At 41.1% G+C, this 26,028-nt stretch overlaps 1 protein-coding gene across 1 annotated transcript in view; it reads left to right on the plus strand.

The window, feature by feature from the left end:
• The window catches only part of LOC126212689 (ankyrin repeat domain-containing protein 65-like), a 256,124-nt gene extending 230,328 nt beyond the window's left edge, over positions 1 to 25,796 (plus strand). The window contains exon 4 of the mRNA XM_049940105.1: positions 25,394 to 25,796. Within this exon, the coding sequence (XP_049796062.1) occupies positions 25,394 to 25,796 (403 nt within the window). The remainder of the gene's footprint in view (positions 1 to 25,393) is intronic.
• The last annotated feature ends 232 nt before the right edge of the window (positions 25,797 to 26,028 follow it).

Consider the following 26,028-nt stretch of genomic DNA (forward strand, 5'->3'; position numbering starts at 1 on the left):
AGCTTGCACTGCATTTGACAACATTAACAAATTACATATCACATTAATCAATTGGCTTTTTTGGCAGTCTATTACAGACATAGTTTTTTTGCCCCACTTTGGCAAGTCTTCTATGCTGCCCATTCTGTATTTAAGGCATTCCACATTTCTTTTCAATTTGGCAACATTTGCTTGTAGCCCTTTCAGTATAGGGTATCACATATTTTACAACAGGTTTTAGAATCTGAAATTTCTAAGATAGTAACAGCAATTGTACATAGGTAACAACATTTTTATAAGAACATAAATTACAGTTAAATACAGTATAGTAGCTTCATAAGATAGATACATTATTTCATCTACAGCATAATATACGTTTTTAGTCTGGTATGATTTCGTCATTTATTCATTCCTAGGTACATACATTTTGAGATCCACTACATTATGAACATCAAGGAGCTTCTTCGACTCTGGGTAGATTAAATAGTAGGCATTGTTGTGAGGTGTCTTGTCCTGTGAATGGCCCATCATATATACATAGATTTAGAAATTTCGTGGTTAAATTCACTTGAATATTCATGGGTCTTCAGAAGAACATAGTCTCCAATTTTGAACATGGCAAACTTCAGGGTGCTATTGTGCCTTTTAGATCTCGTTTTGGCTTTGTTTTTTCTTTTGCCAATTCTTTCTTCTGGGCTAATCCCAAATCTGCTAAACGGTGGGAACTCTAGTTTTTCCTCAATTGAACATTTGCTCTTAGTATTGAGCAGAATTTCCCCAGGTGTGAACTCAGTAAACCCATGAGGCAAGGTCTTCATTAAACTCTCAAATTCACCTACAAATCTGCCCTACGCTCAGTGGTTATGGTGACAATAGGTCCTACATAACCATCCTATTTCTCTCGTATACCATTCAACAGGGTTGCTGCCTGGATGGTAGGCCGAAATATATTTAGTTTCTACACCATTCTGCTCCATTCCATCGTTCCAGGTTTTGGAATTAAATTTGGGCCATTATTGGGCAGTACTGCACTGAGTTTTCCAATGGTTCTCAAATACTGAATCATCCTATCAAATACTGACATTGTTGTCACCTTTTTCAGGAGATACAATTTTATAAATTTAGAAAATACTTCCAAAATCAGTAAAATACATTTACAATTACCAGAAGTTGTGAGGAGGGCTCCAGACAGGTCCACAGACAGTAAATCCCTCTGGCAGATGTCACAAGACCTAATACGTTCAGTTATCTTTAGACTCGTACTATTGGCAATCACTATAACACTAGCCAATTTACCTAGACGCTCCTGTGGCCCAATACTAGTGAAAATAATCTGACATCTGTATCAAATTGGGTAGGCCAACACACCATCCATTCTTCAGTAATGAAGCCTTTCCTCTTATACAAGATACTTTTAAAAATCAAAATTTACTTATACAGATTTCCAATTTGGTTGCTCATTTTGATGATATCGCATGGTTTTGCAAATCTGTTCAAATTCATTTTTGCTGAACTTCATGTAATTAATTTGGAAAGTTCCATCTCCATTGCATTCCTTGGGTACTTCATCAGTACCATTGGGTCAATTCATTGCCACATAATTTTTTGTACCCTTTACATAGCAGATTTCATAATTAAATTGTTGCAGGTATAAAGCCCATTTGGTGAGCCTCCCATTTAGAAGGCAACAATCTTTAAGGAATGTTTGAGCTTTGTGGTCAATGTGTGATGATCTTAAAACCCCACCAATAATCTATAAATTTCTTTAGGTCCCATAATATGGCCAAGGCTACCTCCTCTGATATGGTGTAGTTCCTTTTGTTTCCTGTCAATGTCCTGCTGGCAAAAGCTATAGTTCTATGTGCTAAATTTCCTGTACCATTTATCTCCTGGAAAATTTCAATACCAATCCCATAGGTGCTACTGTCAGTATTCATATTGAAAGTCTCTGACAGTACTGGGTGATGTAAAGCATTATCATGTCAAAGTTTAATCTTTAAAGATTCACAATCCTGCCGACTCTCATCTGTCCGAACAAAAGCACTAAATCTTTTTATAGATTGTTCAAGTGTGGATTATTGAAGGGTTTCCCCTTAACAAATTTTCTGTAAAATCCACACCAACCTAAAAAAGGCTTACAACTGTTTCCTATTTTTTGGTGGGGGAAATTTTTCTAAGGCACGTAGCTCTCTTCAGGTCCTTATTAAATTCTTGAGCCATATAATTACTACTACTGGCATTAATTTCTAATTTTACAAGTTCACATTTCTATAATTTAAGTGATGCCTCCTGCTTGAAGAGCAACAGTTTGGAGCTTTTTTTGCCAGTTTTCATTGGAGGTAAATAAATCATCTACATAAATAGTTAACCTGGGACTCAACTCCTCCCCTAACACAAAGTCAAGAGCTATAATAAACACTGGCAGAGAGGTATTCAGTCCAAATGGAATTACTTCGTATCGATAACATTTCCCCGTAAACAGCAATGCTTTATATTCATGTGATTCTAGACTTAATGGGATTTGCCAATAGCCAGCAGTCATGTCGTAGCTGGTTAAATACCTCATTATGAAATTTTTGCAACATTTTGTCCAAATTTTCAGGCCTGTCCACCTCTCTTTTTACTTTGTTTAGAGTTTGTGCATCAATGGCCACATGTACTCCTCCATCCTTGTTTACAATGATAAGTGGACTGATATATTCGCTGTTACTGTGTTATATCACTCCTCATTCCATAAACTCATCTGTTTCATTCTGTACGGCCTGTTTCTTAGAAAAAGGTACCGAATACGGCTCCACAAAGAATGGATCATGATCCAGAGTTGCAATACAGTATCCAAAATTTCGAGTCTGTCCGGGTTAGCCGAAAATGATCTACTGTCGCTTTCTAAGATAGTAATTAATTCCGCTTTCTCAGGGCCGGCCAGAAATTCTACATGCGTGCGGTGCTCCTGCACATGTGCAACTTCCAGGTCACAGTGTGCATGCCGCAGTCAGCGTTCACGTAGTGCATGTTTCTATGCACAGATGTCGCTTTATCCACTTGCTGGGGTACTCTGTACCAGCGCATTCTAGTGCTTTTTCCACAGCTTGCAAGCCAACCATGGGAAGGTATTTTGCGTATTAAAACATTTAAAATACTGTCAGTCTACTCATTGAGACGTCTACTTTTATGTTACCAGTTTAACCCAGTAAGACAAGAAATACAGTGACAGCACGCAAATACGCGTAATGTTTTTGATCTAGTATTTAAGAAAGAGCAGTCAGCGACTTACAGCGAACCTTATTCATGATTTCAAATAACATTAAACTAATGCAAGGTTTCCTATAACTAATTCTCGGTGCCCTCAGTTACACCCACATAATTTCTGTCTCACTGACCTCTGAACAGAATGATAACCGTAGACCTCTCGATCGCCTGCTATTTCAATACTATTATCAGTTCCGTCTAAAATCTACATAATAACAGACAATTAGATGAAGCTTATTGTTTATCGACTTCAGGCGAGCATAGCCCTTCACACATTAAAAAAACCCTAAATGTAAGTATACATTGGAACAATCGGTTTAATGAGCAATTTTCCTGATAATAATGTACCATGGAGCAGAATGATGCAATAATGCACAGTTAGTAAACAATAATTTTTTATTATGAAAGGAATAAATCCAAACACATTTATCACTGGTCATGAGAAATGATATAGTTAATATCGGGCATAAAAGATCAGCTCATTGACGAACGCAAGCAGTTGTGAAGATTTTCATCACTTATGCTTGATAGAAACCTTGATTTATTCATTTTCATCACCCAGAAAAACCTTTCACAAACATACGTCAACCCGAACATGGACATAAGTCTCACAGCATCTTTGTGCAGGCGTGGAATTTCTTGTTGTGAAAAATTTTCGTAGAATTCTTGTCCTTCAGTCTTGTATTGCACTGTAGGTCGATCAGTTCCATATGTAGATCATTCAGAGCATCTTCAACTGACGATGAGAACGGTCGAGCCAAGAGGCGAACGGCAGGAGACAAGCTCGTATCATCTGCAAATTGTGCTCGAAATTGTTCCTTAATTTTTACAATTATTGATATGTATTCTTGAAATCTAGCACTTTCATGGACCAGTCCCAGAGTCAGGAAATGTGCAGTGTTTTCTGTCATTAGCTGGTGCTCCCAAAGTGCAAGCTTCCTTTCAAAGGCATTTACTTTTTCCAACATGTCAGAAATTAAATTATTTTCACCTTGCAAACTGACGTTCAGGCTGTTTATGTGAGATGTAATGTCCACAAGAATTTCAAGGTCTGATATCCAACAAGGGTCTTCCAACATATGTTCATTTTTTCCCTTCTCATGTAAGAATGTTACTATGACCAAACGTAAATCAAAAAATATTTTCAGCATTTTACCTCAACTGATCAAGCGTACTTCAGTATAGTAAGCTATGTCGCCGTACTCCGCTCCTAATTCCTCCAAGAACTGGCGATGCTTATGCCCATGTGTCTTCAGGTAGTTTACAGTATGCACAACAATTTGCATGACGTTTGCTAACGTTACTGATTTTGCACAAAGCGCCTCTCGATGCAGAATGCAGTGAATTCCATACGTCTCACTTGTGCGCCCTAGCTTTTGGCTCCATCTGTGGTCACTGAGACTCACCGATTCCAATCCATACCGACACCATCAATCGCTTGCTTGACAGCTTGGAGTAAGTCCGCACCTGTAGTAGTCCCTTTCAAAGGTACTAAGTCCAAAACGTCCTCTGTTACACAAAGTGCGTTATCGACACCTCGTATGTATATCACAACCTGGGCTGTATCTGTAAGATCTGTTGCTTCATTGAGCGCAACAGAGAAAGCAACAAATTCTTTTGCCTTATTTATTAGCTGCCTGTGCACATCGCCGGCTATAGCACTGATACGTCTTGTCACTGTTTGTTTGGATAGACTGATTTCTTGAAACCTGCTAACGTTCGTGGGGCACACAAGTTCTGCAGCATCAGTGAGACACCCTTTCACAAACTCCCCTTCGTAAAAGGGTTTGCCAGATTGCGCAATTCTTAATGCGATTTAAAAACTTGCTTGCAGTGAAGATTTAGTGTGGTTGTCATTCTGGAAAATTGAAAACAGTACATTGTACAGCATACAGTAAAATAGACATAAATGTAACACAAGAAACTAAGAACTATCAGTTACTCTGACGTACTGTAAAATCGAGTTGATGTGTCTCATCCATTTTCTTAAGGACATTTAATTTTGCTTGCCGTTCTTCACTGTTGAGTATACTACACTCGTCTTTGTGATATGTATTGTAGTACTTTCAATTGAAAACTTACTCTGGCTGCCTATTATTCGGTGGCACAGCAAACACTTAGTTTTCACCAATGGCTACAAAAAAGAATCGCAGTACCCAGTCATTTTTAAACAACTGAGAACATAGGTCTACATCTACATCTACATACATACTCCGCAATCCACCATACGGTGCGTGGTGGAGGGTACCTCGTACCACAACTAGCATCTTCTCTCCCTGTTCCACTCTCAAACAGAAGGAGGGAAAAATGACTGCCTATATGCCTCTGTATGAGCCCTAATCTCTCTTATCTTATCTTTGTGGTCTTTCCGCGAAATATAAGTTGGCGGCAGTAAAATTGTACTGTAGTTAGCCTCAAATGCTGGTTCTCTAAATTTCCTCAGTAGCGATTCACGAAAAGAACGCCTCCTTTCCTCTAGACTCTCCCACCCGAGTTCCTGAAGCATTTCCGTAACACTCGCGTGTAGATCAAACCTACCAGTAACAAATATAGCAGCCCGCCTCTGAATTGCTTCTATGTCCTCCCTCAATCTGACCTGTTACGGATCCCAAACGCTCGAGCAGTACTCAAGAATAGGTCGCACCAGCGTTCTATAAGCGGTCTCCTTTACAGATGAACCACCTCTTCCCAAAATTCTACCAATCAACCAAAGATGACCATCCGCACAACTGCCATTACATGCTTGTCCCACTTCATATCGCTCTGCAATGTTATGCCCAAATATTTAATCGATGTGACTCTGTCAAGCGCTAAGCTACTAATGGAGTATTCAAACATTACAGGATTCTTTTTCCTATTCATCTGTATTAATGTACATTTATCTATATTTCGAGTTAGGTGCCATTCTTTACACCAGTCACAAATCCTGTCCAAGTCCTCTTGTATCCTCCTACAGTCACTCAATGACGACACTTTCCCGTACACCACAGCATCATCAGCAAACAGCCGCACATTGCTATCCACCCTATCCAAAAGATCATTTATGTAGACAGAAAACAGCAGACCTACCACACTTCCCTGGGGCACTCCAGATGATACCCTCACCTCCGATGAACACTCACCATCGAGGGCAACGTACTGGGTTCTATTATTTAAGAAGTCTTCGAGCCACTCACATACTTGGGAACCAATCCCATATCCTTATACCTTAGTTAGGAGTCTGCAGTGGGGCACCGAGACAAACGCTTTCCCAAAGTCAAGGAATATGGCATCCGTCTGATACCCTTCATCCATGGTTTACAAGATTTCATGTGAAACAAGTGCAAGTTGCGTTTTGCAGGAGAAATGCTTTCTAAAGCCGTGCTGATTCATGGACAGCAGCTTCTCTGTCTCGAGGAAATTCGTTATATTCGAATTGAGAATATGTTCAAGAATCCTGCAATAAACCGACGTTAAGGATATTGGTCTGCAATTTTGAGGATCTGTCCTTCTACCCTTCTTATATACAGGCGACACCTGCGCTTTTTTCCAGTCACTCGGCACTTTGTTGGGCAAGAGATTTGTGATAAATGCAAGCTAAGTAAGGAGCCAATGCAGTAGAGTACTCTCTGTAAAACCTAATTGGAATCCCATCAGGACCTGGCAATTTATTTATTTTCAACCCATTCAGCTGCTTCACAACCCCAGGGATGTCTATCACTATGCCCTCCATATGGGAATCTGTATGAGACTCAAACGGTGGTATGTTTGTACGATCCTCTTGCGTGAAAGATTTCTGAAATGCTAAATTTAAAATTTCAGCTTTTGTTTTGCTGTCTTCGGTAGTCAGGCCGGACTGATTAGTGAGTAACTGGATGGAAGCCTTCGACACGCTTCCCGATTTTACGTAAGACCAGAATTTCCTTGGGTTTTTAGCAAGATCTTTTGCTAAGGTATGACGGTGGTAGTGGTTGAATGCTTCGCGCACCACTCTTTTTACAGCAGCACGAATCTCTACTAACTTTTGCCTGTCCTCATTCTCCCGATCTTTCTTGTACCGCGAGTGTAACTGCCTTTGCTTCCTGAGCATTCTCCAAATTACGCTGTTAAACCACGGTGGGTCTTTTCCGTCCGTAACCCACATTATCGGCACATACTTGTCCAATGTGTGATTTACAATGTGTTTAAAATTTGTCCGTAATACTTCCACATCCCTCGTACCGGAAGTCAATGAAGTCGATTCATTTACTAAGTGGGATGCTAACAACTGCTTATCTGCTCTTTCTAGTAAGAATACTCTGCTAGCCTTCTTGATTACTCTGCTAGCCTTCTTGACCGACTTTTTAACTTTCGTAACCATAGTCGTAATGAAAACATCGTGATCACTAATCCCTGTCTCAACACTGATACCGTCGATGAGGTCTGGTCTGTTTGTGGCTACCAGATCTAAAATATTTCCATTACGCGTTGGCTTTCGATTTAGCTGCTCAAGACAGTTTTCAGATAATGTGTTCAAATGTAATTCACACGACAGCTTGTCTGTACCACGAATCCATAGACATCCCAGTCTGTACTAGGTAGGTTGAAGTCGCCTCCGACTAATATAGCATGATCTGGGTACTTCTGTGATACAGAATGTAGACTCCCTTTGAATGATTCTAGAACTGTCATGGTGGAACCTGGTGGCTGGTAATAACACCCCACAATTAACTTTATTTCCCCTAGCCCTGTTAAAAGTGTCCAGATAACTTCACTATCACACTCTACTTCGACCTCAGTAGACACAATATTTTTGTCAACTGCAATGAAGACACCACCTCCTACGGTGTCTAATCTGTCTTTCTGATACACATTCCAACCCTCACTAAATATTTCAGATCTTCCTATCTCAGGGTTCAGCCAGGTCTCAGTTCCGAGAATAATTTGCGCGTCACACACTTCCTGGTGGGCAGTAAACTTTATTCCGAACACACTGGAAATTTACTGCTAATATCTTGATAGCTGAAGTGTCTTTACACAGAGCGCGTCCTGATTTCCCTGCCTGCACGTCGACTGGTGAGTGTTCATCAGGACACCTCGCACTACTGCCTAGCCTAAAAAAAAAAAACCCATGTGCATTCCACAAGTACTCTGCTACCCGAGTAGCCGCTTCCTTTGTGTAGTGTACCCCTGACCTATCTAGGGCGTCCCACAATTTCCCACCCAATAGCGCTAGTCTAGAAATCTGCAGCCGAGACCGTCACAGAGCCGACGAAGCCTCTGGTTGATACCCTCCACTCGGCTCCAAACCAAAGGACCCCGATGTACTCTGGGAACGATGCTGCAAATAGAGAGCTCTGCTTGCATCCCGCGTGCGAGGCCAGCGGTCTTCACCAAATCCGCCAGCCGCCCGTACGAACTGAGGATCGCCTCAGAACCCAAGCGACAGGCATCACTGGTGCTGAAGTGAGCAACTACTTGCAGACGACTGCACCCTGTACACTCGATAGCTGCTGGCAAGGCCGCCTCCACATCTCGGATGAGGCCCCCTGGCAGACAGAGTGTACGTTGGATTTTTTTCCAGCCCTGTACACTACTTCCCTAAGGGGCTCCATCACCTGCTCCCAATAACCAGCAAGCCTTTGCCCCCGTGTGCCTGCTCGGGCCCTGCTGAATGAGCGGTCACCTGCCCACTGACAGGACGAACGGGCAAGGCCAGCCTCCACATTGACCCTTCGCCTCGAGCAACGAGAATGCGTTGCAGTCCGCCACTCACCCTGAGGTGAGTCCTTTGCTTTTTCACAGTACCTGCCATTTCTCAGTACTTCTGTCAAGGTTTCGGACACCAGGGGTAAACGGGACTGGGTATGTTGCGGTCTTGCTTGTACCACATAAACAGGGAAGTGGAGCCGCCGCCGTTCATTTAGGACACATGTCTAATAACAGATGTCACTGTCGTTTGCTGTCGCACATGTGCGCACATGATCAGCACTTCCGCATGTCTGCACACTCATTTCCACTTTGACCTTTTTAATACATGACACATGGTCGTGTGACTGTTTTAATTTCTGAAGTAGTCCTAAGTACGATACATGTGAACGTGATGCTTTCAGTTTATCTTGTTCTCATCGTGAAAGCTGGTTAGTCCAAAGACTGTGTTTATGTATACATTTTCTGGGAATTACCTTTCATTTTGAGTAAAGAGGTCCACGTGACAGTTTTTGATTATGCTCCGGTAGCGCCGAAAATAAGCTGTTGCGATCCCGCAGTTGCTATACTCAAATTCCTATGTTTCATGCTGTCCATCCACCCTACACTTTTCGTCAGACTCTTTTTCCGCGCCCTTTATAATGTTGTTGGATGGCAAACCTCGCTCCACCAGCACTGCTTAAATTATTCATTTCTTAGGTGCGTTATGCATTATCACTGAAAGACCGCCCACCCGGGCGTCCGCCTATATTCCGCCAAGCGTCAGCAGCTCGTGGTCTTGCCGTAGTGTTCTCGGTTCCCGCGCTCGGAGTCCCGGGTTTGATTTTCGGCGAGGTCAGGGATTTTCTCTGCCTCGAGACGATGTTGTGTGTCCATCATGTCATCATCATTGGCGTCAACTAAAAAGGATTTGCAATACGGCGGCCGAACTCCCACGCGTGGGGCCTCCCGCCCAACAATGCCAAATGATCATTTCATTTCATTCCGCCATGTCACTAGAAAGCCAGCACACTATCTACAAAATCACGAAACCAGCACCATACTCGAATAGTGACATTACTGATTGTGAGCACATTCAGACATTAATTACAAATTCACGTGGTAGTAATGCAGAAGCCGAGTTGACTTTTCCGTTAATTCCCCGTGTAATGCAGCCCACAGACCATTGTCGTTACCTCAGCGAATGATTGTTGCCGCTAGCGCCGAGGAAAGTTGGAATTTTAAACTCTCCCGCAAGGACCAAAGACACTCTAAAGTTAGTACATACTCACAGCACTGCGTAGGACGAAGTTCGAACATAATGTACGAGGTAGGTCTGGCAGCTTGCATTACCAAATACAATTTTTTCTTCTGTTTGACACAGTAGCACTCAAAGATTTTGATTTGTGGGGACAATTTCTACATAACACTGTCCATCTCAAACACGTGCCTGCAAACAATTTATAGCTGTTAATGTGATCTTCACAAAATTTTTCATTCCAGAAAAATTAGACGTTTCCCATTAGTGTAATTAACATTGGACTCTGTCGTTGGAAATGCTAATGTACAAAGCAATTAGGGCACGCGTATATAATAGCAGTAACTGGTATTTTTATATTTGTACGGATTATTGATGCTTATTCAGGTTCCAGTAACGTTACTAAGACAACTGGTGTAAGTTTCATCTAAACGTACTTGTTGTACAATATACTGAATACGACACTGCAGAGCCCGTGTTATTCCGAATCACAGTGTGAAGTTCCGCTGCATATGCTTGCGTCTCCAATGGAACAAGCACAACGGCGACTATAGCGTGTGCTCGTACATCTGTACAGGTGAGACATTTTACCTGGAAGTCGTTTGCCTGATGTCGGCGAGTAAACACGATATTGCGACCGGTCGCGATAAGCGGGAGACACGGCTTCGAGTCCCGGTCAGACACAAACTTTCACTGTCGTCATTCCACTGTACATCTGACGGTTGTCCGTATTCGCGACTGCGGAAACGTTTCTCGTATTTCGTAGCACCTGTAGTCGCCGCTTTGCCCGTTCCTTCGGAGGTGCACAGGAACTTTGCATCGTAATTCGGAATACCACAGGCGCTGCAATAACGCAAGTAAATTCAATGTTAGTCTGTATCCGTAAAGATAAGATTGTGGCGGTAACTCTGTCATTGACGCAAACTTCCGATTACCCTTCCAGGAAAAAAAGTCAAATGTAAATACAGCGCATCGAAAGAAGCAGAGCAATGGGCAATTCCGTTGAGTTTTTAGTACTCAAAGCGACATCAGTGAACCCCTGTATCGTAGATCGTATCTCTGCGTAGCAACGTAAACAGAGATCGCAGTTTGGTTCGCACTGCTAAATAATTAAAAAATATATGTGTATTATGGACAGTTGTGCTTTTGGCGGTGTGCATTATCGTTCACAGCCTTTCGACAAGCAATTACACAAAAGTTTCGTTTGTCTGGGACCAGAATAGCGGCTTTTGCGGCCGTCCTGACCGGGCACGCTGTGGCGCTTCTGTTTTGGTTTTACGACTTTACATTCAGTCTCTGCGTTACAGTGTTGTGTAAAATTGATTCTGGTGATGCAGGATTTTAGTTTCCATGTTTTCCCGAGCTGTTAACTGCTGACATGGCAACCATGTTTCCCAGAAAGCTTACCCCAATATTTGGATTTGACAAAGCAGCGTGTAATGTTCAGCCAAGTTAACTGGAAACTCATGACTGGATCGTTGACGTTATTGGCGTTACTTCGGATCAGACGCACACTGCTTATTATAACTTGGAGCAATACTGCTTTTTTGTGAAGCTGCTTTCCTGGTTGGTGCTGGATTGGATTTTGCAGAAATTTGAAGGAAAAGCTGAATTCCGCCATCGCGATAACTTGGTGAGTAGAATTACCATTTCAAATGCTCATGTTGATTATAAACAAGTCAGAGAATTTAATTTCCCCCCTGAGGTAGAAAACTGCTACTTAAAAGACGTATTCTCTAAATATGGTGACATCAGGCAAATTTGTAATGAACGATGGTCAAGCCAGCATAGATTTGTTCTGTCGATATGCATGTCAAACAGAACATTCCATCTCATATTTTGGTTTGTGGCTACAAATCGCATGTTGTATACAATGGACAGACTTTGATTTGTCACATATGAAAATGGGCATCTCTGGCAAAACTGTCCAAAAAAAGTGTTTGCATTGCAGAATAATTTACAACTGGCTGATCTTGTGACCGAAAATCAATGACGGGTGGTGAAGTTTCCAGCATTACGGGAAATGTGGAAGAAAGGCCACAAAATACTCTTGAAGCATTTCCACCTTTACTCAGGAAAGACACTGTAGACAATCCGGCTGGAAAAAGTAGTATAGCCACTAACAAGAGACGTCGAACTTGTAACGGCAGTAGCACAGATGAAGATATCAACCTGTCGCTGAAAGCTGTAGGTGACATTCAGAAAACAGTACTGGGAACTACTGTTTCAGACAATATTGTCAGCATAGATTCAAACTCTTTGAGTCAAGTGCATCAGTAGACAAATCGAATCCGCCACCATCACCCGAACAGGTCAAAGTGACACTACAGTCCCATTCTGTAGCGCTGGGCGCGCCAGTAGATGGCAATGCGCTCTTCTTGGTGACGCCACAGCCCCGCGCTGCAGTACCCGTACGTCAACCAATGCAGACAGATTCACTCGCAGATGCAACTGAAACCAAACGTGACGAGGTAGCGAGTGATTGTCAACAACAGGCTACGTCACAGCCCAAATCCCAAGACGAAGAAGCGGAGTTTTACAGCAATAACACACAAACAGCAAACGAAAGTGATCATAGAAGTGACGGGGCATTGGAAGAACGTTTGCAAACTGCGTCTGCGCCGCCTTTGGCAGACGCGATGAGATGGTGGCACACGACTGCCCCTCAGATCCACCGACACCGCCCTCAGAGGAAAACTGCTCAGGGGGTGGGCGGAGCGGACATTCGGTGAAGGCCAGACTCAATGCAAATCGCTAGAAAAGTAAAAAGAAAGGTTCTAATGCAAACCGGTACGGTGGTCTCCAGTCAGATTCTCAGGAAGTATCCGGCATGGAGTGGCATGAAATGATAGACTAGTGGGGAAAAAAGGTCACTCCCCTATTGTTACAGTCATATACGATTACCACGCTAAACATTAATAGGATACAGTCGGATGTTAAAATAGCTGCTCTGAAACAGTTTCTGTATGAGTCAGCGACGGATATTTCTCTCCTACAGGAAGTGGTATTCGCGCAATTAAATTTGTCCAATTACGTCGATTTTTACAATATTTCCACTGAAACGAGTGTTGCACGGCCATTTTAGTTAGAGAAGGCATCCCCGTACATAACGTTGATAAATTAGAATCGGCGTGAGGTATTGGAATAAACGTCGCAGGAGTTACTATAGTCAATTTATATGCTCCTTCTGGCAGCAGTAATAAAGCTGCAAGAGCCACATTCTTTAACCCTTTCAGACCTGATTTTTTATTTACTTGTAAAAAAAGCCTGACATCAATTTTACATTCCGGTGAGTCTCCTTCATACATTAAGGAGGTTAACAGTACGGATCAATTATGCCACACTTTATTTCACTTTAAAACAGTGGAAACAATAAAAATAATTCCATATTACATTCTTGTTTAAACAACCATGGTCAACACTTGATTTTAAGGTTTGGTATGAAACTGTGAAAAACAATGTCCTTTTGGAGACACAAATATACTTTACATTTTCTGCACTGAATTCTTGAACGCCCTCTACATTTTGGAAATTTGCAGTGACTTGGAGTTCCTACATCATGTAAAGACAAATGGTCAAGGAAATCAAACTGTTATCTCTGTACCTTCTGTACCTGGTCGTAATTCTCCTCTTTTTTCTTGGTATGACTCATGTCTGAAGCCAGTCCATCATACGGACACCCCCTCTTCTTTCCAGTCACTTTCTTTTGGCACAGTATCAATACATCTGCTACCCTGGTACGAAAGGAAAGAACATCCATTTGCTTCTTCTTTGGGATAGACAGGTTGTGTGCATCTCGTCTGTATTCCAACCAACTTTGCACGATGGCAAAGTCAACAGCGTGAAAAATCATGTGTAAAGGCCATTTTCAAGATCTGATGAAAACTCTGTAGTAGGTTATCAATTGATTAAATAGATCCACACCACCCATTGCATGATTATATCTTCTCACTATTTCAGGTCCTTCTACTTTCACATATTTATGGTGCTTTTTGTCCCACCGCTCGACTTCATCCACTGAGCCTTTACCAACAAAGATTGAACATAATACAACTGGCCTATTGTCTAACCACTTACACATGGTAATGTCATCAGCACTAGTGATTTCTTCACAGTAACCTCTGGTTTGTTTAATTATTGTTTTATCATGTGAAAAAGGCAAGTTCTTTCCAAATCTGTTTTGACGGACAGTACCTGCTGCATCGATGCCTTGAGATTTCAGAACTTGAAACAGACGATAAGATGAAAAGAAGTTGTCAAAGTATAATTTATGACCTTTACCTGTTGAGAGTGGAACAGAAAATCCTAAAACAACAGCAGGACCTAATCCAAATTTTTTACAGCATGTGGTATTTAGTTCAGTTGTAGCACCTTGATACAAAAGGAAATGATGCACTATTCCACTCTTTCCACACAACATGGAGACTCTGATTCCCCATGGACTTGGTTTCCACTTGACATACTGCTTTGCAGAAAACTTCCCAGTGAAAGGAATAATTCCTTCGTCCACGCAAACATTCTCTTCTATAGGAAGTTCACTGTAGCGTTTTCGAATGTCTGTGTAAACTGGCCTGACTTTGTAAAATTTATCTTTATTTTCAGGTGGCTTCTCCAGATTGTTCAAGTGTAAATTTGTTCGTTATTCTAAAAATCTGTCTCGTGACATGTTTTCCCAAAACACATTTACCTTCAGGCTTATATCCCAATACATTCGTAATGTGGGAAATTTCAAAGCGGCAGTCTGTATATGCAAACCAAATAGCGCCTCTAGTTCTTGAGTTGTCTGCTTGAATGAGGATTTGCCTTGTTGTAATGCATAAATATTAGTATGTGCTGCCATGCTAGTGAACAAATCATCTTTTGAAGTATTGTATTGGAGAACACAAGACAGATTCTTCAAAATTTGGAGCTTTGTATGTTTCTGCAATGGTACTTGGAGGCTTGCGTTTCCATTTTATGGATTCTTTAGGTGTCACCATGTTGTCACACAGGTTATTCAATTATGGGTTGTTTTCATTGCATAAAAAGTTCGTTTCAGCATCCATCACGTCTCCGTCATCTTCATCTTCAGATATGGTGTTTCTACACACATCATTCACGCCCACTTTATCTGCTCCAACACGTTTCACTATCCGTGGAATTTGCCTTTCAATAAGTGGCACACTGTCATCCTCATCTCCACTCAAACTAATGTCAGAAACTTCACCATTTTCAATTATGTCCATAAACACACCATTTTCAATTATGTCCATAAACAAGTCCCAATCTTTCTCCACAGAAAGATATTCCTTATCCATATTTGTAAGTCAAAAGGCAGAAATATAAAATAAAATAATGTGTACTGGTCAGTTATTCTCCTCCTTGCTGTTGGTACTGAAATTACTGAAAAAAATACCACACATAACTACCATCACCATGCAAATATATCTGAGACAAATTTTAGGTTATGTTTCCTATTTTACATCATTAAGGACCTGTTGTACACAAATGTGTACATTAAATTTACCTGATACATAACACAAATATGAACTGAAAGAAATTGCTGAAAATTCCAATGAAAGAAAGTCTAATGTTTCCGAAAGAAGGAAACCACACAAAAAATTCATTGACAAAACCCACAATGTGACTATTACAGCAATAGTCAACGAGTAATGGCTTCCCACTAGACTTGGCCACTGTTTCTATGTTTCGATACAGTGTATCGATACGTGGAACTGTTTCAGTGTTTCGGAACGGCTGTGGTTCACTGTTTCGAAACAGTGGTGTTTCATTCCGCCCCTGTCTCGGATATCCGGACCAGATTCGATCTCGAGCCAGACACAGAAACTGTATCGTTGTTTCAAAATAAGGCTGTTTCAGTCCACCTGTGCTTGGAAGGGACTAATTGTATCGAAACAGTGATGTTTCATTCCGCTCTGTGTCGGAGGAGATTCGGGCTCGGCACAGGTATTGAAACACAACATACCACTTCGTGAAACACTTTCAAGAGTGTCGAAATCGTTTTCACAAGCAGTAGCATGAAGCTTAAGATATCCGAAAATAAAGCTTCGTTTCTAGATGACTGTCCTATTCCGAAATGGCGTAACATTTGCTTTATAAACATTAACCAAACAATAAAACAACGCATACTATTAACATTCAAAATAATAAATATGTGAAAATCATTCAGTTAAATTACACTTTTTTTTTATAACATACGTTTCTCTGTTCAAGTACAGTAATCATATTAAGAAACGCAAGTAAGCCTAGAACATTTTGAATAAAAAAAGGCGTAGAGTGACAGTTATTATACATAACATAAATTTAATGTAGGTATAATTGCAAGCAATCTGTTTGACATATCACTGATAGTGTAATGGTGAACGGGAAGGGCTGGGAAGCATGGTGAATTTATAGTTACGGTTCGAAACACCTTGAAAGACAAAAATTTTTCTGTTATATTTTGTTATTTATTCGAATTATTTGCCATTATTTGTGAGTCTATAGTCACTATGCCTATTATCCACAATGATTCCCTTTGTGTGCATGGGAATTAGCAGGATGGGTATATTCCCATACTAGCGGAATGTGGGAATCCCAGTACCATATCCGTTGTTTCTGCAGTTCGCTCCCACCTCCAGTTCCGTTCGTGGTGGTTCTTCTGTCTTCAGCTATGGCTGTCCTCAGCCAATTGAAAAGTATGAAAGTCACACGACACGAAAGCAGCGCATTTGCTACAGGAAACACGAAACTGCCAAGACGCCTAAGTGATAGTTTCATACTTTCTGCGACATGATTAGCGCTCTCGCACCTCATTTGTGTTTATATGGACATACTTATACAGTAGACATTCAAGATGATAAAATGTCTAGGTTTATTAGATTACAAAACACAAACTGTTTCACTGTTTCGAAACAGCGTATCGAAACATTACATTGTACTGTTTCATTTGTTTCGAAACAGTTACGTGTTTCAGTTTGCCCATCTCTACTTCCCACAGAGAGACAACACCAGAGAGTATATTTTACTATGTAGTTCTCTGACTGCTCACAAGAGAGCAGCAGATGCTGGAGCATGGCTAAAATAAACCTACACAAATGTGCACAGTCAGTTTTGATGCACCAGAAATTTCTTGTCAGCGAAATATTAGTGAACAAACTTTATGTACACAATTGTGACCACCAGGTCTGAAAGGGGTAATGAAAGCGTAATTTCTTTGCTGAGGAAAAACCCCCTCCAACTTAATAGGGGGAAATTTTAATTGTGTATTGAGTCGAAAGCATCAAATCCCCAACTTCAATTACTCAACTGACTTGAGACGTCTCGTTGTTGATTTAAAAGATGCGTGGGAAATAAAATAACCAACAATCGTGAACTTTACTCATATTGTTGCAAATTCATGTAGTAGAATTGACAGAATTTACGTATCGGAAAATTTAGCAGATTAAAGTACTGAAAACAGAAACTGTTTTAGTTTTTCCGATCACAGTGCGTTGTTGACCTGCGTAAATTTAACACCACAACCTACCAGAAGAGTAAGAAGCCAGTGGAATCTAAATATTTCGTTATTATCAGAAGAAGACTTAGAAGATGCCCTAACCAGAGCTTGGGAAATGTCTCCATTCACTGAACAACTTTCCGCCATCTAACCGTCTAGTATTGCCCCGGTACGAAATATCATAGATCCAGGGTTGATGCGCAGATCAGGTTGTCTTGTAGTGGGGGGGGGGGGGGGTGATCTGTGTTTACATTTAGTGACTTTGCTGTTTCCTCTTCGTTCACTGCTGTCATGTCAAATGAAAGAGAGTGGTTTCTGTGGCTGGGAGATATCAAGTGAATTAAAATACATTCACACAATTATGGAAGATTAAAATATGTCATTAGTTCCAGATTTTAATACAATTTCCACCTTTCTGACAGTCAAGCATTAATTATCTTGCAGAACAACTAAGTTACTTTTGTCACTTTGCTGAAGTAATTCGGCTTTTATTTATCTTTTCTGCTGAGGCAGCCAGTTTGTTTGAAACAAAGTGTTCAATTCCACACTATTGGCTAGTTTCAACTGTTCGCTGCATTTCAAGGGCACGTTTTCATCTTCTACAGGGTGTATACGTCCCGGGAGATCCGGGAAAAACCTGGGAATTTTTTAGAATTCTGGGAATTTTACATTGTTCTAGTTTTCAGTTAAATTTTTGTAATTTTGACTGGTAAGAACCGTTACTCTAACAAATGATATTACTGTATCCCGCAACTGCAGAATAATACTGCAACAATGAAACTTAACGAGAGAAAAAAACCAAAATAACTTAAAATGCAAAGGAAATGCGCCATGTACGACGACAACAGTCCTCATGCAAGCGTCTGCCAACAGCAAAATGTGTCAAAGGCTTTAGGAAGACTGTGCAATACTTCATAAAAAAGAATTCCCTCCGATGACCGTGAAGTCACAACTGTTTACATTACATTCGTGTCAGCAGTTACGAGCGAGCTCATGCGCATGCGCAGTTGAGTCGCGTTTCAGAAGCAGATTCTCCCGCTTCTGGCTACAGGAATGTGGCTCTCCGCTGTGCAAGCAGTCGCAGCAAGCAGCTAGATGGTACCGGGAAAAGGGGGCGCCAAATTCATATTCTCAAGGAAAAAAAAACTTGTTTCACAAAGCGCCTAGCATCCAGCGCACGTTGATCTATAAATCATTTATATGATTTTGAAACGCATCCTTGTTGGTTTCTGAAAACATTTTAAGTTCATTTCTGAATGAATCGTAAGTTGATTTTTGAACGCGTGCGTAGTGTACGTGATGTCTCTGTCAGGAGAATCCTAATCGCATCTAGAAAATAAACTTTCTGCAGACAAAAGGGGATGGGGCCGTACTAGCTGAGCGGAGAAAAAAGCCGAATGGATGAATGCCAGTCGCTGTCTGATGATGTGGTTGATTGGGTTTTCGAATGATCAGCCTTGTTATAATTAGTAGCGAAATCCATAGATTCAGTCTACCAGAATGGAAATAAAAGACTGCAGGAATAACAAGTGGGTAAGATTACGTATTATCTTCTCGTTGTATCCAAGAAAATGAAATTTTGACAGAAACTTTCTGCCCAGATCGCTACACTGGTAAGGACCAGTTGTACAGTCCCCGGCTAGCAGCCGCTTCAGTTCTGATTCAGAAGTAACGCAGAAAACGTTTTGTACGAATTTGTAACAACGCCTAATGGCAGAACAATCGCGGGGTAACTAAACCGGTGATTCTGGCAGGGTTACTGAAGTTGATCGGCGAACAAATTTTGACAGTGGCAGGAATGTCCACATGACAAGATTGTTAGAACGAGGAAGCAGAATAAACGGGGACATCACACAAATTATGGAAGGACGAGACTATTCCAAATTTATATAAGAATTTCGTAACACTACTTTCCGATCTCATGCTTAAGAAACTGGTGCATATGAATGAAATGTGAAACTATTTCCTAACAAAGCTTTTTGCTTGTTGTAGGCCTAATAGGCATTTGATATTGGTACTTAGTGAATTATATTCTATCGTGTTTTAAAAATGACCATTTGTGTCGAAACAGTCTCGCTAATTTGGTGTGTGTGTTACAAAATTTGCTACAATATTAGAAAGGCCTGTTTTCTTTTATTTAGCATACAGCGACAAAATAGATGTAATCAGATCCAGAAACCACACCAGTCTTGGGTATTATTTGTATTAACAGCTTTTTCAGTATTAGGTAACGAAATTTCGAATTTTCATGCAGCAAAAGATTTGACCAACTTTGGTGAGGTAATAGATTCTTGCGCAGAAAGCAAAGCACGCCATTTAAAGCTGTAGCAAGATTAGAGAGAAAAAATGCTAGGAGGTAACTATTGAAATGTGTACTTTCTTTCTTGTCTATATTGGTTTTATGTATCCTGTATTTTACTTTGTCACAAAAAACAAGAAGTTATTAGCTATTAGGCAATAAAGAGTCCAAATTTTCTGAAGAGTTCTTGTTTTCCCGGTTAAAAATAATCCCATCCGCTATTAATGGCGAGTTTTTTAAAAAAATAAAGAGGGGCAGGCTGTCAAACTGGGTGACTGGGAGCAGGAGAGGCAGCACAGGACATTTATATTTCCACAGTCCTGAATATAGTTTAATGTCATCGCTTACAAAATATACACGTTTCAATTCCACAGAGTGAAATACAGTGACGTGCGATAGGAGAATGCTGCATGAAGAGGCGTGGCACTGCACTTTGGCACGCTTAAGGCCAAATAACATGTCTTATATTTTCTCTAACACGTATGTTTTTGTTTCAAATTTTTCAGAATGTGTTTTACAAGATGCACATAGGTTACTTTTGAAAATTCGATTGTTTTAAGTATTGACCCGGTTCGCAAATGTCGTAGATCCGAAGCTGATGCGCAGAGAAGTCCGATTTATAGTGGGCAGTCTCCACGTGGCCGGTGTTAACGTTCAGTGATTTTGCTGTTTCTCCTTAGTTTACTCTCGGGTCAAATGAAAGCAAAACGGATATCTTTGGCCGGGAGGTATCAAGTGAATTAAAATACATTCACATAATTACCGAAGGCTGATATACGTCATTAGTTTCAGATTTTATTTTGTTTCCACGTTTCTGACAGTCAAGCACCAATCGCCTTGCAGAACAATGAAGTTATTTTTGTCTGTTTGCTAAAGAAATTTGGCTTTTACTAACCTTTTCCGCAGAGGCATCCAATGTATTTGAAACGAAATTTTTAATTCCACAGTACTGGCTAGTTTCAACTGTTCGCTGCATTTCAAGTGCAAGTTTTCATCTTCTAGCACGTACGGCATTATGCCATAATAAAGAACCAAACATGAGATAATACAGTACTGGTCCTCCGAGAAAATTTACATCTGGATCTGGACATACGAATGTGCGCTTTAAGTTGCAGTTTAAATATGCACATTTTAGTATGGTTCACGAAATTCTGATCTCTTGGAGTACCCTGTGACGTCTTACTGCTTTTACAACGTAATGTAAGATCTTTTAATGTTTTACATGTACGTACATACGGGCTTCCTACGTAATGTTAGCTGCGCAAGCTCGGGGCGCCTCTTACCTGGCGCTCTCCGGCAGCTGCTGGAACGAACCTGTTTCCAGCAGGTCGTGGAAAAGTATTGCGAATGCTGGTTTGAAAAGCGTTACTTTCAAAGTAAATATCCTTTAACGTAAGTTGGACTATGCGCGAGGATGTACGATGAAATTCTTAAATCACAGAGTGTTTGACTCCATTTAAAAATCAACTCTTTGATGACAAGCCATGTAGAAGAATTTCGAACCCTGAAGATCAGACATTTGTCATTGTTGAAAATTTTACTGCCACATTTGTGTGATGTATCTTAAAGTGTAACACGCGCAAAAAATCAACATCATATCGAAAGATTAGCTTCTCTTGCAGTTTATTAACCTTTGTGACCAATATTATATGTGGAAGCTTTGCTTTTCTTGTAGCAACACTATGTATATTAATGTAAGCCATTAACTCGTGTGTTACCGCTGCTTAACAGGGGTGTTGCTATTGGCTGACTACATCACGCGTCCTATGCTCTGAATACTCGCTGTCATGAGCTGGCGAGATCACGTGACATGAGCTGTGACTGCCTTACAAAAGCACATCGCAATCTCGATTTCAGTGATTCGGAAAGGCACATGCGGTGTTTGGTGGAATTCCAATGTCTGCTGTCGTAATACGAAAATACGCAACGTACATGTTGCTGCACATCAAAGATATTTCCAAAATGTGACTTTTTCCCTGAGTTTCGTTTTCTAAAGTGCCGGGAAATTCTACGCCCATGTCCAAAACCATAACCATTCAAGGGATTGATAAGTTTTGCACTTCCGAGGGAAAATATACTGTCACTTAAGACGGAAAAAGTGTTTTCACGCGGGAGAAAGTGTATTTTTAAGCGGGAAATCCGGCAATTGTTTTCCTTGTCCACGTATACATCCAGTATTAATCAAATTTGATACGTATGAAGTATCGTCTCTGTTGTGTGACTGGATTCTTGATTTCCTCGCAGAGATGTCACAGTTCATACTGATAGACGGCAAATCATCGAGTAGAATAGAAGTCATATACGGCGTTCCGCAAGGTAGTGTCATAGGCCCTCTGCTGTTCCTGATTTACATAAATGGTCTAGGTGATAATCTGAGCAGCCCCCTTAGATTGTTTGCAGATGATGATGTAATTTACCGTCTACTAAAATCATCAGACTATCAATTCCAATTACAAAATGTTCTAGAGAGAATTTCTTTATGATGCGAGAAGTGGCAGTTGGCACCAATCAAAGAAAAGTGCGAGGTCATCGACATGGATACTAACAGAAATCCGCTAAATTTTGGGTATACGATAAATCGGACAAATTTAAGGGCTGTCAATTCGACTAAATACCTAGGAATTACAATTACGAGCAACTTAAATTGGAATGACCACATAGATAATATTGTGGGGAAGGCGAAACAAAGACTGCGCTTTGTTGGCAGAAACTTGGAAGATGCGACAAACCTACCAAAGAGAGCCTACATTACACTTGTACGTCCTCTGCTGGAATATTGCTGCGCGGTGTAGGATCCTTACCAGGTAAGATTGGCGGAGGACAGCGAAAAAGTCCAAAGAAGGGCAGTTCGTTTCGTGTTATCGCGCAATATGGGTGAGAGTGTCACTGATATGATACGCGAGTTGGTGTGGCAGTCAATGAAACAAAGGCGGTTTTCTTTGCGACGAGATCTGTTTACGAAATTTCAATTGCCAGCTTTCTCTTCCGATGGAAAATATTTTCTTGACATCCACCTATGTAGGACGAAATGATCAACATAATAAAATAAGAGAAATCAGAGCTCCAATGGAAAGATTGAGGCGTTCCTTTTTCCTACGCGCCATTTGAGAGTGGAATGGTAGAGAAATAGTATGAAACAGGTTCATTGAACCCTCTGCCAGGCACTTCAGTGTGAATTGCAGAGTAACCATGTAGATGTAGATGTTGATTCCCTCCTGTATAGAGATTAAAGTACTTCCTGCTTTGATTGACCAAGATAATCAGCTGCAGATATCGACTTTGGAAAATCCAGTGAACATTCAAAACCCTCCTGCACCTCAGGCAGGCAACAGAAGCACACCCAGTTCGACTGGCAGTCATGGAAGACACAGAGAATTAGTGTTGAAATTATATCAGGAGCAGGCAACAAACAGAAATTTTTCAATTTTCGTGCATACAAATCATGCGGGTAATAACGCGTAATTTGGCGCAGGAAGTACATACCTACAAGTAAAGAAAATTTTAAAAACGCTCAATATAAGATGACACACACCTACATGTGCTACATGCACATTAAAAACATCATCGATAGTGTCGAGTTGTATACTTAGTGTCCAGGATAATAGTATTAATTATGCAGCACATGCTGATATCAAAATCAGTATGCTCCGTAGAGAACGTGAAACAAAGGAGAAAACAATAGAACGCCAGGATGAGATGCAAGACTTGGAAAGGTAGGAAGTGGAGAAATGTTTGGGATGCAAACACAACAGGTAATGTTACAACGAAAAAAGTGAGAAACTTACTGTTAGAGGAGGAAGCAATGGACTTACAGCACACACAATAACAAACTAGGACAATAAAAAACAAAGAATAAAGTTTTTGGGGATGAATTGGTAGCTTTCAGAGAAGGTAGAAAAAGATCAAATAGGTAAAAAACAGGGCCAAGTAGAAATCCTTGGTTAATGCAGGAGATACTAAGTTCAACTGTTAAAAGAAGAAACTATAAAAATTCATCAAATAAAGCAGGCAAAAGGAAATATGAATGTTTAAAAAATTATTGATGAGAAGTGCAAAATGGCTGAGAACTGTCTAGAAGGTGTGTGTGTGTGTGTGTGTGTGTGTGTGTTTTGTTCTTAGCATGTCAGTTTAAGTAGTGTGTAAGTCTGGGGACCGATGACCTCAAGAACCTGGTAGCAGACAGCATTCCTTCAGAGCCACTGACAGTTTTGGGAGAGCAAGGTATGGCAAAACTCTGCCATCTAGTGTGCAAGACGTATGAGGGAGGCGAAATACCCTCACATTTCAAGAATAATATGAGATTTCAGTTCCAAAGAAGGCAGTTGCTGACAGGTGTGAGCACTAATGACATGCCAGTTAAGTCATTGGGTTGCAAAGTATTAACATGAGCTCCTTGCAGAATAATGGAAAAACTCGTTGAAGCTGATGTCGGGGAATATCAGTTTGGATTTTGTAGATGTCTAGGAATATATGAGGCTATACTGACCCTATGATTTCTGTTAGAAGATACACTACTGACCATTAAAATTGCTACACCAAGGAGAAATGCAGATAATAAACGGGTATTCATTGAGCAAATATATTATACTAGAACTGACTTTTTGAGACTGGTCTAAAGTTACTGTTAAAGTGTTTCTACTACTACTGAAACAGAAATTTTACTCGAGAGCAACATGGTTGGTGTACGTTTACAGTTCCGAAGACCTTTTTAACTATAAATGTAAAGTGTTACGCTGCCTGTAGTGGTGTGTAACTTAGTTTGTGTGCAGAATTTTAAAAAAATGTTCCAGTAGATGTATCTCTTGTTGCATGCATGATTATATGAGCACATGAGACGATTATTATGGAGCGGGTAGTGTGTGTGTGTGTGTGTGTGTGTGTGTGTGTGTGTGTGTCAGGGAGAGTCGACCTGGTGCTCTTGTTGTATTTGAAATATGTGGACCGACTTATTGTGTACGAAGCAGTGACTTTTATATTTTTTGTCGGTATGTCAGGAAATTTCCATGTTACTGGTCTGAATGACTTAGCTGTCTGGTGAGGAAATTGTATTTCAGTACTTATGGATGCGTTTAGTTTCTGTTGTTTTCTTCCTAAGTGAGAGAAGGAATTGGTACCCAGAGAAGGTAGTTTTAGGGGTGTGTTTGAATGTAGATGAAGGATTGGGTAGCAACTGCATGCCGGGGTGAAAGGAGGTGGATCTGTGGAGTGAATTATGAGGAAATGTGCCAAATGAATTTGTTAGGAGACGGAGTGCACCTATTTTTAATGGCAGATGGCTGAGGTTTTTGATTATGGGCTAGTGCTGTGGATCTGTCTGTAATACGCTGGTTAACCCGTATCGCAGAAGCGAGATTTCCAGATTTGTGACTTGTCGCTCGGAAGAAGTGTATTCCGAATTGTTGGCAGTTTTGTGGCTGTTACAGTTTCTTTCATTTGGTGTGTGTGTGTCTCAGTAGTAGAGTAAGTGTGTCGATGTTTTGTGCAGGAGCCTTTGTGGGGCAGAGCGAGGCAGGAGGCTGATAGAGGCGGCTAAGAAAGGGGCGGTGGAGGAGGTGCGGGCGTTGCTCGCGGCTGGGGCGGTGGTGGGGGCGAGAGACGGGGTCGGGTGGACCGCCCTGCACTGGGCTGCATGGAGAGACCACGCGGCTGTGGTGCGGCTGCTGCTCTCTGCGGCGTCCGACCCCAACGCCAGGGATCAGTGGGGGCAGACGCCGCTGCACTTGGCGGCACAGGATGGCCACGCAGAAGCGGCGGCTGCGTTGCTGCAGGCCGGAGCCGACAGGGGGGCGGCGGATGAAGATGGGGACACCCCCCTGGACTTCGCCAGGCGGCAAAACCGGCAGCAGCTCGTCGAGATGCTAACAGAGAGCGTTAATACGTGCCAGTAGAGGAAATGTACTTCATTGTACATGATATTAAAATAAAAAATTGAAAAAAAAGATAGCTTTCTCTATTCATTTCTACCTTTTGCAGTCCACACAATTTCTCCAGTAACACCACAAGTACTGCTTTCTCTATTCATTTCTACCTTTTGCAGTCCACACAATTTCTCCAGTAACACCACAAGTACTGCAACAACAGGAGATATCTGTAAACCAACGCGACAAACCTTCCTTTTGA

The sequence above is a fragment of the Schistocerca nitens genome, chromosome 11 (genome assembly GCF_023898315.1).
Source record: "Schistocerca nitens isolate TAMUIC-IGC-003100 chromosome 11, iqSchNite1.1, whole genome shotgun sequence".
NCBI classification, from domain to species: Eukaryota; Metazoa; Arthropoda; class Insecta; order Orthoptera; family Acrididae; genus Schistocerca; species Schistocerca nitens.